The following is a 13,603-nucleotide window of genomic DNA, read 5'->3' on the forward strand; positions in this document are numbered from 1 at the left end:
AGCTTATAGCTTTTAGTTAAAGGAATGGGAAGCAGAAACTTGACACTGGAGGCTCCCTAGACCGCTCTTGTGTTCCTCTCTCTCCATCACAGTCTGTTAGCACTTCTCCCACCCATTAAAACATTCAAATAGACACCCCCACTCCCTCCATTACAGTTGATGGACAGACTCTTTTTGTCATCCCTTTTAGTAAGTCCTGCCCAGTGAACCAAAGTGCATTGGAAACTGAAATACTCTCCAGCTGCACCAGTGCTCAGACTGGTAACTATACAGATTTACTCACATTCACACTGCTTTCACCAAGGTTAGATCAAATAGGGAGGTGAGTGGAAGGAGGCCCTCACTCACCTCTCACTTTGAGCGCTGGTCTGGACCGAGCCTCAGCTGGGGCTGGTCAGGGACATATGTGATTTCCTGACAACTTTTCACTCTCGTGCCCCCAACTCCCAGGACTGTTGGGGGCGGGAATTTGGTTCCCTTCATAGCTCAGAGCAGTCTCAGAGATTCTGCAAATTGTGTCAACTGACAATGGCCCCCACCAGGCCTTTATACCATCAGGGTTTGCTGGCCTGAAGCACAACCCCTCCTGCCCGCATCTGAGATGCTGCTTGTGAGAGAGGGTGACACAGAGCAGGTTTTATACCCGCCAGGGATTCCCGCACTGGGGAAAGCCCCAGCTGCTCACTTGAGCCAGCACTGTTGCAAAGGGACTGCAGCAACTGTTGAGGATCTGTCCCTTAGAAGTTTCTAGACAGTCTGTACCCCACACATGGATATAGCCTTCCTCTGAGAAACAGGGGTGTTCTCTTGCTCCAGAAAACTAAACATTTCCCCAACTATTTAATGGGAAAGCAGAAGTGGTTGAGTAAAATGTGGACATGATGATCCTTTCTATTTCCTCACGTTTATACCCATGGGCCGAGTGTCATTCTGCAGTGCTCCTAGCCTTTGGGAAACCCTTGGATGCTTCTGAAGCTAGGTCACATACACACCAACTCAATACGTTGCCAAGTGAAGTATCAGATTTGTCTCAGAAAAAACTTTCTGCAATTTCAGTATCTTAAGGGTAGGTCACTATAATAATATAGACTGGCTTAGGGTAAAATTATCGAAGGGAAATCATGTACCTCATTGCTCCCTGATGGAAATGCTGCAGGCAGACTGCTCTGGCGGCTGTGTTTCCAGTGCCACAATATCTTTTGTTGCATCTTCACGTTATCTCTTTCCTTTTCCACCATCCTCTGGCCCTCCCTAAGCCTTTCCAGGTTCTGCTGGAACTCCTGCAGCTGAAGCTCCAGTTCTCCCCGGTTCCGATGAAGAAGCTGTTCCTGACATAGGCAATCTCTCTCCCTCTCCTGCAGCTGATTCTCTCTTATCTCCTGCTCCCGTTGCTGCTGGTCACACTCGCGGGACCAACGCTGCTGCTCCTGTTGAAACTGTTGCTGAAGTTTGTGTATATTTGCCAGTTCTTCCCTTTGTTTTTCCAAATTTCGGTATTTTTCCTGGTCTAGCAGTAGGTTTCCACGAGAACTGTGACCCCGACTGGTCCTTTCATGCTCTTGCAGTAGTATCTTATGGATCTCCACATGGCTGTCCTGGATGGTTAAGGCTGCCTAGTCACCAAAACCAAATATTAATTTCCACCTGGTTTTGAATTTTTTTAATAAACATTATGTAAAAATATTACTATTTTCCTTAAGCGTCAGCACTCAAGTGCATACTGGCTCAGACCAAAGGTCCATCTAGCCCAGTATCCTGTCTTCCGACAGTGGCCAGTGCCAAGTGCCCCAGAAGGAATGAACAGGTAATCATCAAGTGATCCATCCCCTGTCACCCAGTCCCAGCTTCTGGCAAACATAGGCTAGGGACACCATCCCTGCCCATCCTGGCTCATAGCCATTGATGGACCTACCCTCCATGAATTTATCTAGTTCTTTTTTGAACCCTGTTATAGTCTTATCCTTCACAACATCCTCTGGCAAGGAGTTCCACAGGTTGACTGTGCATTGTGTGAAGAAATGCTTCCTTTTGTTTGTTTTAAACCTGCTGCCTATTAAAAGTACAGAATTCTGTATTCATGCATGTTCTGAGAGACATTTTGTAATGAACTGAATCATTTCACTCTTTTTCAGGGAGTTTCTAGTTAGTGATGAATATTATCATTTCATTTTTATATTACAGCCATGCCCAGAAACCCAAATTAGGATCAGGGCCTCATTGTTCTAGATGCTATATTGTAATAACAACAATAAAGAGAAAGAGCTTATGCAGATAAACCTGAAATGCAGCTTTTCATCAGTAGATTTCGAAGAGCCTTACAAAAGGAGGTCAGTATCTTCATCCCCATTTTACAGATAGGGAAACTGAGTCACAGACTTGCCCAAGGTTGCCCAGCAGGCCAGTGGCAGAGTGAGGAATAGACCCCAGGTCTCCTGAGTCCTAGTCGAGTGCTCTATCCAGTAGGCCACACAATCCTTGTCTCAAAACAGCTCACAGAGAAAAAGGATGGTTCAGTGGTTAGGAACTAGCCTAGAACTTGGAAGATCTGGGTTCAAGTCCCTGCTCTGCCACAGACTTCTTGTGTGCCCTTGGGCAAGTCACTTAGAACTGAGGCACAGAAAGGCTCTCATTGTAAAATGGGGACATACAGCACTTCCCTATCTCACTGGAGTGTTGTGAGGATAACTACATTAATGACTGTGGATGAGGTCCACATAAGTAAAGAGATGAAAAAAGCCCTGTTTATTTTGTTATAGAATAACTACTTCTTTCATTAAGAGTTGTACTTAAGCAATTAAGCAACACCCTGCATTGGGGCTGGCGCGGCTGAGGGAATCCATTCCAGCAGGAATCATCTGAGACTTCCAAGTGACTCCATTATAATTCCTGGCTCTTGCTTACTATATTGGCTGAGTTGCATTGCCTAGTTTGGAAGATGGGGAGGGCCATGGTTCTCTCTCCTTGCTCCTCTCTGCTCCATATGGTTGCTACTACAACAGAAGTAAACTATCATAGTTCTTAACATTAGGGAGAGATTATGGCTGGCCCCTGTGCAGAAATTTAAGGGGTGGCAAGATCACAGTGCCCTCACCCAGGAACATTCACCCTCTGCCAGGCCCAGTCTGGGTCTACAATACTGAAGTTATAGAAATGATAAAATAATTAACTATCAATTTCGTATTTTGCCAAACTATTGTATTTTGAAATTTTTAGGGAATGAAATTCTTTAGCTATTAGATAAAATAGATAGATACTCTGGCAAGTGGGAAAAGATCAGTGGCTCTGCCTGCCCATAAATGCCCTAAATCTTATAATAAATGACAACAGAACTGTGCATGTATATAGGGCCGCTCATTCAAAAGTATCAGGCCTGGTCTACACTTAAAAATTAGATCCACCTAACTATAAAAGCGGCAAAGAGTCCTGTGGCATCTTGTAGACTAACAGATGTATTGGAGCATAAGCTTTCGTGGGGAATACCCACTTCGTCGGTTGCATGTAGACTCAGGACTGTGATAAATTTCGAGCCCTGATTGCCATGGACAGGTTGACAAAACCCCCAGTGTAGATACAGCTACGTCGATGGAAGAATTCTTCCACCAACCTAGTTATTGCATCTTGGAGATATGGATTAACCTCATCAACAGAAAAAGCTTTCCACTGCTGCAGGACGTGCCTACTGCCATGCAGATGCTTGTGGAGTAAACAGCTATGCCACTGTTGCGCTTGTAAATTATATGTAACCTCAGATACTTTACAAACAGTAATTAATTAGGCCTCACAACACCATTGAATGAAGCCAAGCAATTATTAGCGCCGGTCCAAATCTTTGGACTGAAAAATTTCCTGTGGGAAAATGTGGCTTTATCAGAATTAAAATTTTTCATGGGAAACGTCATTTTTAATTTTTTTTCAATTTTTCTTCAACAAAAAAAATTTCATTTCAAAATGTCAAAAATGTTGTCATTCTGATTGTAAATGTCAACATTTTGTGTTTCAAAGTTTCTGAATCAAAATTTTTCAGAACTTTTCCTTCCAGCAAAATTTTTGATATTTCAATGTTTTGTCTTGATGTGAGATGAAAACTAATGTTGAAAGACGGGATTTTTCTGTGGGATGGAAATTCCACTTTTTGACCAGTTTGGGTAATTGTACCCTGTTTACAGTTATGAGGTTAAATAATATAGCCAAGATCATACAGCTGGCAACAGAACCTAGAAGTCCAACTCCCAGCAGGTTACTCTACGCATTAGACAAAAACTGTTCAAAGTCTTGGCTTTGTTGTTAGGAGTCAGGAATCTATTATGCAAGAGCTATCTGTGCAATTTACATAATCTGGGGAGTGTTTTAATTTAAATATCCAAATTTTCCAAGATTCTGAATGGTATCTGGAAAGGAGATAAAGTGCAATTTGACTGATTAGTTTAGATCCTCCATCTTATTTTCTCCACAGCCCTTCGGATTGTACAAGCCTCTCCTGGAAAAGGTTTTCCAAAAGAAGTATTCTTCTGAATTCTTGGAAGGAGAATATCATTGTAGCATAATATAAACCAACACGTGTTATATTACTTTATTATTTAAATTACGCAAGAGTAAAAAGTCAATAGAATGTGACATGGTGACAGTGTCTGAAAGTAGGGGAAGATAAAGAAACTTTTTCTTAAGGAAAACATTAATAGATGTATTACTGTATGAAGTTAACAGAGTAATCACCTGTATGCTGTACAAGAGGCGGGTTAAATTCTGGATTGCTTGTACAATCTGGAAAAGAAGAGAAGGATTTGCAAAACTATGAAAACTATAAAGATTAACTAAATAATACGTTCATATTTGGACTTTATACTCACCTCAGTCGGTGTAGAACCTGAGAAATTCATGTGTTCTACCTACAATAAATGTAAATACATATAGCTGTGAATATCTGTTATAAACTTTGAAATAGGATATTCTAGATAATGTTTTTTCCTAGCCCAAATACTCATATTACTAACTCATGCAATAGTAAGTCAAACCTTTTTATGTGTCATGTGACAAAAGACAGAAACAGTAATCTATGAAGACTAATAATTCACCAACACCAGAAATTACTTGGAAATCACTAGCAATCCCAAGGACAACTGTAAAAACAAAAGTATTTCATCTACAATTTTAATCCCCACGTGGACAACTCCTGCAGAGAAATTATATTTCCATTAACACTTTGTTTCCTTGACAATTTTGCAAATACAGTATCCTGATTACAGAGTGTACAGCAGAGTGACTTGTGTTACTCACGGTCAGTTGTAACAGATTTCTGAAGAACCACAAGCTATGTACTAACACAGCAAGAAACCACAACAGGGTTTATATTAACAAACTAGGGTGAATGCCTTAGATGTGTTATGAGGCATGAAGCAGAAGGGTGAGTGCATTCAGCCTCCTGAAAGGTACATCAGTAGCCTACTAATATGCATCCTGTCAAAGCTTGTTGCTATTAGAGCCGGGTCATTAATTCTACATTTCATTTTTTTCTAAGAACCTTTTTAAAATTCAGGAGTAAGGGTGTGGGTGGGGGGTGGAGAAGTTACCCACAATCCTTCTATCATGAAAAACAGCTCCTATGAGAAGGATGAGGAAAAACAAATAGAGAAAAAGCCAAACACTATCCTTTCTAGACTACTTTGAATACACTTGCTATGTGATCACTGTTACGCTGTTTTTGGTTGCCTAGAATATCTGGACTCTCTCTCACTTCTCCATGACAACAGCAGCATCTTCTACAGCACTTTGTGGACCAAAACTCACCGCTGATCTTAATTTCTATTATAAAGAGTAAATCAGGGGCCTAATTTAGTTTTGATAACCAAAAGTGATGACGGAAAGGCCACAAGCTGCTGCTGAGAATGCAGCCAAGGTCAAGGGGGAAGTGGAAACATTAAACTTGATACATTTTTCCCTTCCCTTTCCCTCTCCATCTTTTCTGTCTTCCCTCCCCACTGTAAACGCTTTAGCTGAAAAGCTGCTCCCTTAGTGCTGCTCAGCTCTGCAGCAGATTCCCTGCTGAAGTCCCAGTGCAGCAGGAGCACTAAAAAATGGAAGAGCTGCTGCCTGCCCTTGTGGCCCAGTTGCAGAGCTGAGTAGCACTGAAGAAGAAGCTGGGCTGCTTTGGTTGAAGTTGCAGTGGGAAAGAGGGGGACCATGAGGCAGCGAAAGGGAGACACGAAGGAGGGAAGGGGAAAGAGAAGGACAGGAGAGAAGGTTGGCACAGAAGGCAGGGCAGAGGGGGATTGCTATAAAATCCTACAGGTCTTATGTTAAATGGAGTGTCTATAGGGGAAAAGATGACCAACCATTCTCCCTTGTTTATTCTTATTAAACCTTTTAAATTCCATATAATGGGCATGAGATGGAACTGAGATCACAGCTGTGCCCGGCTGGCAGCTGACATCACTAAAAAGTGCCGAATGGGCCAATCAAAACATAGCATTGGACAATCAGTGCCCATGACCATCCTCTAAGACAGTGGTTTTCAAACCGTGGATCGTGACCCAGGACTGGGTCACAGAATGAAAAGCACTGGGTCGCAGCGGCTCTGGTCAGCACCGTCAACTGGGCCGTTAAAAGTCCCATTGGCAGTGCTGCCCGGCTAAAGCAGGCTAGTCCCTACCTGTTCGGACACCTTGCTGTGCCCTGGAAGAGGCCAGCAGCAGGTTTGGCTCCTTGGGAGGAGGGAGATGGGGAGGCGGTGCCTGCAGGTAAGAGCTGCGTGGAGCCACTTACGTGCCTCCGTCTAGGAGCTGGACCTGCTGCTGGCTGCTTCCGGGGCGCAGCATAGTCCATAGCGTCAGGATAGGCAGGAAGCCTGCCTTAGCACCCCTGCTGAGCCGCTGACTGGGAGCCACCTGAGGTAAGCCGGTGCCCCAATCCCGTGCCCCAACCCCTGGCCCCATCCCTGAGCCTCCCCCCCCCACAACCCAGATCCCCCTCCTGCGTGCCAAACTCCTCATCCCCGGTCCCACCCCAGAGCCTGTATCCCCAGCTCAGAGCCCTGACCCCCTCCCACACCCCAACCCACTGCTCCAGCGCTGAGTCCCTCGTACACTCCAAACCCCCAGCTCTGTTGGATCCTGGGCATCAACAATTTTCTTCAACTGGGTCGCCAGAAAAAAAGGTTGAAAACCACTGCTCTAAGAAAGGTTTGAGAACATCGGCTGCCCTTGAAATCCCTTGTCTCTTCTCTTGTGTGTGCTTGCTCTGCCACCTCCTGGTGGTTGATTTACTACAAAGCAAGAAACTAGTTCCCAGCTGTTTTGCCTTGGAAGCCCCAAGTCTGCAATGGGTCTGAATGTGTCTCCTCAAACCCCAGGTGGGATTGGTGCATCTCACCTAGTTTTTGTCCATTCTCTCTCACTTTTACCCCTCTGATCTCTTTTTTCCTTTTTGTCTTTTCCCTGCCATTTCTAAGCATTTTTACAATTTTGCTTTCCATTTTAAAGATTTCCCCCCCATCTTTCTCTCTCTCAACCCTCTTTCCCCTTTTTCTGCTTCTCTGTAAAGCTCCCAGTTTGCCCCTTCTCTCTATAGGAAGGCCATAGTTTTTGCCCAATTTTAATCCCTGTTCTAACTTTTTGAAAAAGCATCTTGCTGCTGCCTGAAATGTTTCATATGTATGCTCCATTAGGGAGAGATTTTTGAGTCCAACAGTTTGGAATTAATTGCATGAGTTGTTTAAAGAGTTAAGGGATTTTGAAATATTGGTAGTTTCTCTTATTTTGAAATTGTTCTGTTTTGCGTCCACTTAAAATTCAACAGTAACTTGTTGTAAGAACACCAAGTCTGTTTTATATGGGAGTTGATAGTGAGGTGAAAGTCACCGTGGTAAGGACAGCCAGCACATGTCCTATTTGTGCCATCAGAGATCTATTCCATGCAGGGGCTTTCACTACCATGTGTCAGAGAGGGGAGTGGAGGGAGTGCCATTATCTGCCCAACATAGGTTGGTGTTAAGTAGCGGGTCAGGATGGATCCGGGAACCTTGACATTGCACAAGTGACTCAGAGTGGCCCTGCAGCTGCTACTCCAAGCCCACAGGCTTGTAAGGCTGTCACAGTTAGCTACAGTGACCTTCATTTCTTTATTTGGGCTTAATAAAATGCACCCATCCAGTGCTGTGGGCACAGATACAGTCCTTAAATACCACATTATTATTATTTATTTATCTGCACTGCAGGAACCTCCAGTCTGGATTGCAGTGCCCATTGGGGTGGATGCTATACAAACACACAGGAAGATAGATCATTTACAGTACCTTATCCCCCATCAGAGAGCCTGCCTCTTCATTCACAGCATGACAAATCCTGGGACTGACGTCACAAGATTCTTCGTCTCTTTTAATTTCTGTAATTAGTGATGAAAACACCAACAAAATGTGTGGGGTGGAGAAAAATAAGAAAAATGCTAAACATTACACAGTACACTGCTTTTCTGAATAGAGAAACAAACAGTACAGTGTGTGTTAAACCTACAGTATGCTGAAATTACAGATTTACATAAATTGTCCCCAACCCACATATAGATGCTGATGAGAAAATACAACTGTGAGAGAAAAAGTGGCATTTCTTCCTTTTCTATCTCAAAAAATAAGAAATGCCCAACTTGCAAAAAAAAAAAAAACAACCCCCAACAAACACGTTATGAAATAAATATAGCTGGAACTTTACTGTATTAGCAGTTTTACAGGGTTTAGTACCAGAATTTTCAACTGGTTAAGAAATCAACACTGTATAATGGCTCTAATGATTGGAATGTCAAGCTCTGCACATCAATTGATGTATAGGGCCTCTCATGAAAGTCAGCAGAAATTATTTAAAAGGCAATATATGCTTGCAATGGAGTTCAACAGAAAAGACAAGATAATGTATTTTATACATGTATGAAATATTAATGTGGACTGAAGGAAGGCATACATCAAGGCGGATCCTCATCTGGTGTAAATTATCCACTGACTTCAATGAAGCTATGCCAATGTATACCAGCTGAGGATTGGATTTGTTGTATTTTTTTATTACTACTATATTGTTCTTTATTGATCCTGGACTGTTATGGATTGCAGAAGGCTGGGAAACATCCTGAGACAATTAGTACTGTTATCGGGGCAAGTAAAAGTGTCAGGTTTTACTTACGAGTCGGAGATTCAAATATTTCATTGGCGCTAAGTGTGTTTGTCAAGCTTGCGTCTCCAGTAGTCGCCTCTGATGACTTGTTTGCATCATTTGCTTGTGATGATGTTACAGCAACATGGAGGCTTTCAGCTGGAGAGGAAAATATGTGTTATAAAAACCAACGAAACAGTTGCATTCTGCATAAATAATTACAGTATTCTGTTACTGGAAAGTGATCCCCTTGGCAATTGCTGTAACGTTAAACTCAAAACCCGGATGTCTAAGGCACAGTCAAGAGCAACAGAGATGGGAAGGAAAATCAAAATTAAAAATGGGCAGAAAAAGGAGGATGTGTGTATGCTCTATTATACTTAGTTGTAAGTGACTTACACAGGGTTCCCATATACATTATTGTTTTTACCCTATAACCAAGAGATAATTATCTCATAAGATGCACCCTCAGAGAGGTCAGGCTCCACTATGAAAAAGGAGATACATCTTTCTAGCATCTAAGTAATACCTTCTTGGCAACTGATGAACTTACTTTGAGAACTTGGGGTTTTTCCTCTATGTATTTCTCATCAGACAGAATGATAACATTCGCAAAAAGAAAAGGAGTACTTGTGGCACCTTAGAGACTAACCAATTTATTAGAGCATAAGCTTTCGTGAGCTACAGCTCACTTCCTCAGATGCATATCGTGGAAACTGCAGCAGGCTTTATATATACACAGAGAATATGAAACAATACCTATTCCCACCCCACTGTCCTGCTGCTAATAGCTTATCTAAAGTGATTTCCAGCACAAATCCAGGTTTTCTCACCCTCCACCCCCCCACACAAATTGGGGGGGTGGAGGGTGAGAAAACCTGGATTTGTGCTGGAAATCACTTTAGATAAGCTATTAGCAGCAGGACAGTGGGGTGGGAATAGGTATTGTTTCATATTCTCTGTGTATATATAAAGCCTGCTGCAGTTTCCACGATATGCATCTGAGGAAGTGAGCTGTAGCTCACGAAAGCTTATGCTCTAATAAATTGGTTAGTCTCTAAGGTGCCACAAGTACTCCTTTTCTTTTTGCGAATACAGACTAACACGGCTGTTACTCTGAAACCAATGATAACATTATAGTCAGACAGTACATTTAATTCAAATATGACTTGTTTGAAATAATAGAAGAAAATATTCTTCCATCCATGAACACCTACAAAACCTGGACAATTTTTTTCCTACAGATTTCACCCATAATCAGTCACAGTTTTCTTCTTTGACAGGGTTGGATGTGGGGAAGCAGTAGATGTGCTACATCTTGAGTTCGGTAAGGCTTTTGACACAGCCCCACATGAAACTTTCATAAGCAAACTACGAAAATGTGATCTAAATGAAATTACTATAAGGCGGGTGCACAACTAGTTGAAAAACCATACTCAAAGAGTAGTGATCAATTGTTCACTGTCAAACTGGGAGAATGTATCTAGTGGGGTCCTGCAGAGGTCTGTTCTGGGTCTGGTACTATTCAACATTTTCACTGATGAGTTGGATAACAGAGTGGACCGTTTACTTACAAAATTTGTGGAGAACACTAAGCTAGGAGAGGTTTCAAGCACTTTGGAAGTCTGGATTAGAATTCAAAATGACCTGTGGAAACTGGAGAATTGGTCTGAAATCAACAAGATGAAAATCAATAGAGAAAAGTGTAGAGCACTATGCTTGGGCAGGAAAAATCAAATGTACAACTATAAAATGGGGAATAATTGGCTAGGCAGTAGTACCGCTGAAAAGGATCTGGGATTTATAGTGGATCACAAATTGAATATGAACCAACATGATGAAGTTGTGAAAAAGGCTAATATCGTTCTGTGGCGTATTGACTGGAGTGTTGTATGTAAGACACAGGAGGTAACTGTCCATATCTTCTTTGCACTGGTGAAGCCTCAGCTGGGTACTGTGTCCAGCTTTGGGTACCACGTTTTAAGAAAGATGTGGACAAACTGGAGAGAGCCCAGAAGAGAGCAACAAAAATGCAAAAGAGTTAGAAAATCTGACTTATGTGGAAAGGTTAAAAATTGGGCATTTTTCGTCTTGAAAAAAAAAAAAGACTGAGGGGGGACCTAATAACAGTTTTCACATATGTCAAGGGATGTTATAAAGGGGACATAGATCGATTGTTCTCCATGTCCACTGAAGATAGCACAAGTAGTAATGACAGGTTTCAGAGTAGCAGCCATGTTAGTCTGTATCCGCAAAAAGAACAGGAGGACTTTGTTAGTTTCTAAGGGGCCACAAGTCCTCCTTTTCTTTTTACAAGTAGTAATGGGGCTTAATCTGCAGCAAGGGAGGTTAGATATTAGTAAAAACTTTCTAACTATAAAGGTAGTCAAGTTCTGGAAAAGGCTTCCAAGGGAGGTCGTAGAATCCCCAACATGGGAGGTTTTTATGAATAGGTTGGACCTGTCAGGAATGGTCTAGGTTTACATGGTCCCTTTTCCAGCTCTACATTTCGATGACTCCATAAAACATGCAACCCACAGCATCACCTCCCACAGCACAAAAGTAGATGTTTCTTGGAAGTCTCTTATCCAGGTATTCACGTAGCTCAACCCTGCTGAGCTTTTGAGACCTTGCTAAACCATACCATAAAGCAATTTGGCTACAAACTAAGTGGATATCAATGGATTATTTACTTCAAATACCACCCTTGGGGCCTGTCTAAACCATAGGAGCTGGAGCACCCATGGAAAAAAATTATGCCTCCCCTGAAATACTTCCTGCCCGCTGGTGGCCCCACTGATCAACTCCTTCCTCTTCTCCCAGCACCTCCCACCTTCCACAGATCAGCTGTTCCGTGCTGTGCAGGAGGCGCTGGGAGGGAGGGGGAGGAACTGGGCCAGAAGAGGCTGGGCGGGGGTGTAGTGAGGGTGGGAAGAGTCAGGGTGGGAGCTTGGGGGAAGGGGTGTAGTGGGAGCGGGGCTCGGGGCTGAGTGGGGGGGTTAAGCACACCCCAGGGAAAGTTGGAAGCCGGCGTCTGTGATCTACACAGTCGCTGCTTCATTTCCTTCTAGACAATCTCACCTTCCCTGAGTGCTGCTGCCAACAATGAGGAAGCCTGTGGCATTTCTCCAGAGTCAGGTTTGATAAGGAGATGTGGTTCCACATGGACATCCTCAAATCCACTCATATCTCCAAGCTCTGCATAGATATGCAACTTATCTTCCAAATAACTGCAGATCTGCTGGTCCTGGCTACTCAGAGATTCTATTAATCAAATTTGGACATATTATGTTAGCAATAACACCATTCTGTTCTGAAGGTAAAGTACACTTCCCACTCCTCCTCTTATCCATCTGCCACATTATCGTTGCTAATTCAAAGCTACTATGTACTTACAAACAAAGCCGAGGAATGACTCAGTTTGCATGATACCTTTTGTAAACTGAAAGGGACAAGATTCATTCCGTCCATAATCTGCACTGATAAAAGTTGACCCAGATTCTGACAAAGTCCCCACAGTAGCGGAAAGTCTGACCATTGAGGAGTTCTGATGATGCAATCTTGACTATACTGTGGGCCCCTCGGCCATCTGATGCAGCCCTCAAAGTGGTCAAATTCCAGGACGCAGGCCTGGCTAAGGCAGCTAGAGGAAGTGAGGATTCTGTGCATATCTAATCAGCCTCCACCACAAAGGTCCAAGTGGAGATCTAAAGTTGTCCTCACCATTGTGACCAAATGCACCCCAGTATTTATATCATATATGTGATTGTAATCTTTGTACAAAATATGCCTTGTGAAGTATCAATAACCTGCAGGTCAATAATATCATGGTGAAATGTGTATAGCAACATGATATGTAAATTTATGAACATAAGCTGAAATTATGAATGAAATGTTCCCACCAGACAAATCAGGGTGAGAGGGGGGAAACCTGTTTTTCAAAGACAAAAGACAATCTGGCACCTCTAGTCACATGTCATCAAATCTGACTGACAATCACCCATTAGGTGGCCATTCCTTGGCAGTGAATGGGGCGGGGCAGGAATAGATCAATTCTTCATTTTAACAAACAACAACATGGAACCTCTTTCACCACGAGACTCTTGTCTCAATCCTCACAGTGGGAAGGAACTTTATCTAGGGATAACCCTCAGGAAAATGCATTTCAAAGGCTGCCTGGACTGTAACAGTGAGGAACACCCCAGACTCTCTCACTCACTCTTTCTCCCAAGAAGAGAAAGGAACCAGCCTTTGGACTTTGTGAGAGATCCTGACAATAAAATCTGATCAACAATATTGCTGGGAACCTGTGGTAAGAATTTTACCTTGAACCAAGTCTAGTTTGTTAAGTTTTAGTTACTAGAAAACATTCTATCTTTATTTCTCTTGTAACCATTTCTGACTTTAATACCTTGTACTTATATTCACTTAAAATTTCTCTCTTTGTAGTTAAACTTGCTTTAATCAAAACT

At 42.6% G+C, this 13,603-nt stretch overlaps 1 protein-coding gene across 18 annotated transcripts in view; it reads right to left on the reverse strand.

Moving 5' to 3' along the window:
* The window catches only part of ARHGEF28 (Rho guanine nucleotide exchange factor 28), a 194,482-nt gene that overhangs the window by 23,679 nt on the left and 157,200 nt on the right, over positions 1-13,603 (reverse strand). For 17 of the 18 annotated variants that reach the window (XM_073344266.1, XM_073344268.1, XM_073344263.1 and 14 more), the window contains 6 exons: positions 12,213-12,395; positions 9,162-9,290; positions 8,288-8,376; positions 4,848-4,886; positions 4,714-4,761; positions 1,128-1,613 (listed from right to left, as the gene is read on the reverse strand). In XM_073344266.1, coding sequence (XP_073200367.1) covers positions 1,128-1,613; positions 4,714-4,761; positions 4,848-4,886; positions 8,288-8,376; positions 9,162-9,290; positions 12,213-12,395 — 974 coding nt within the window. Of the gene's footprint in view, positions 1-1,127; positions 1,614-4,713; positions 4,762-4,847; positions 4,887-8,287; positions 8,377-9,161; positions 9,291-12,212; positions 12,396-13,603 lie in introns of those variants that run through there. The other variant, XM_073344272.1, reaches the window with a different exon arrangement.

The sequence above is a fragment of the Lepidochelys kempii genome, chromosome 5 (genome assembly GCF_965140265.1).
Source record: "Lepidochelys kempii isolate rLepKem1 chromosome 5, rLepKem1.hap2, whole genome shotgun sequence".
NCBI lineage: Eukaryota > Metazoa > Chordata > Testudines > Cheloniidae > Lepidochelys > Lepidochelys kempii.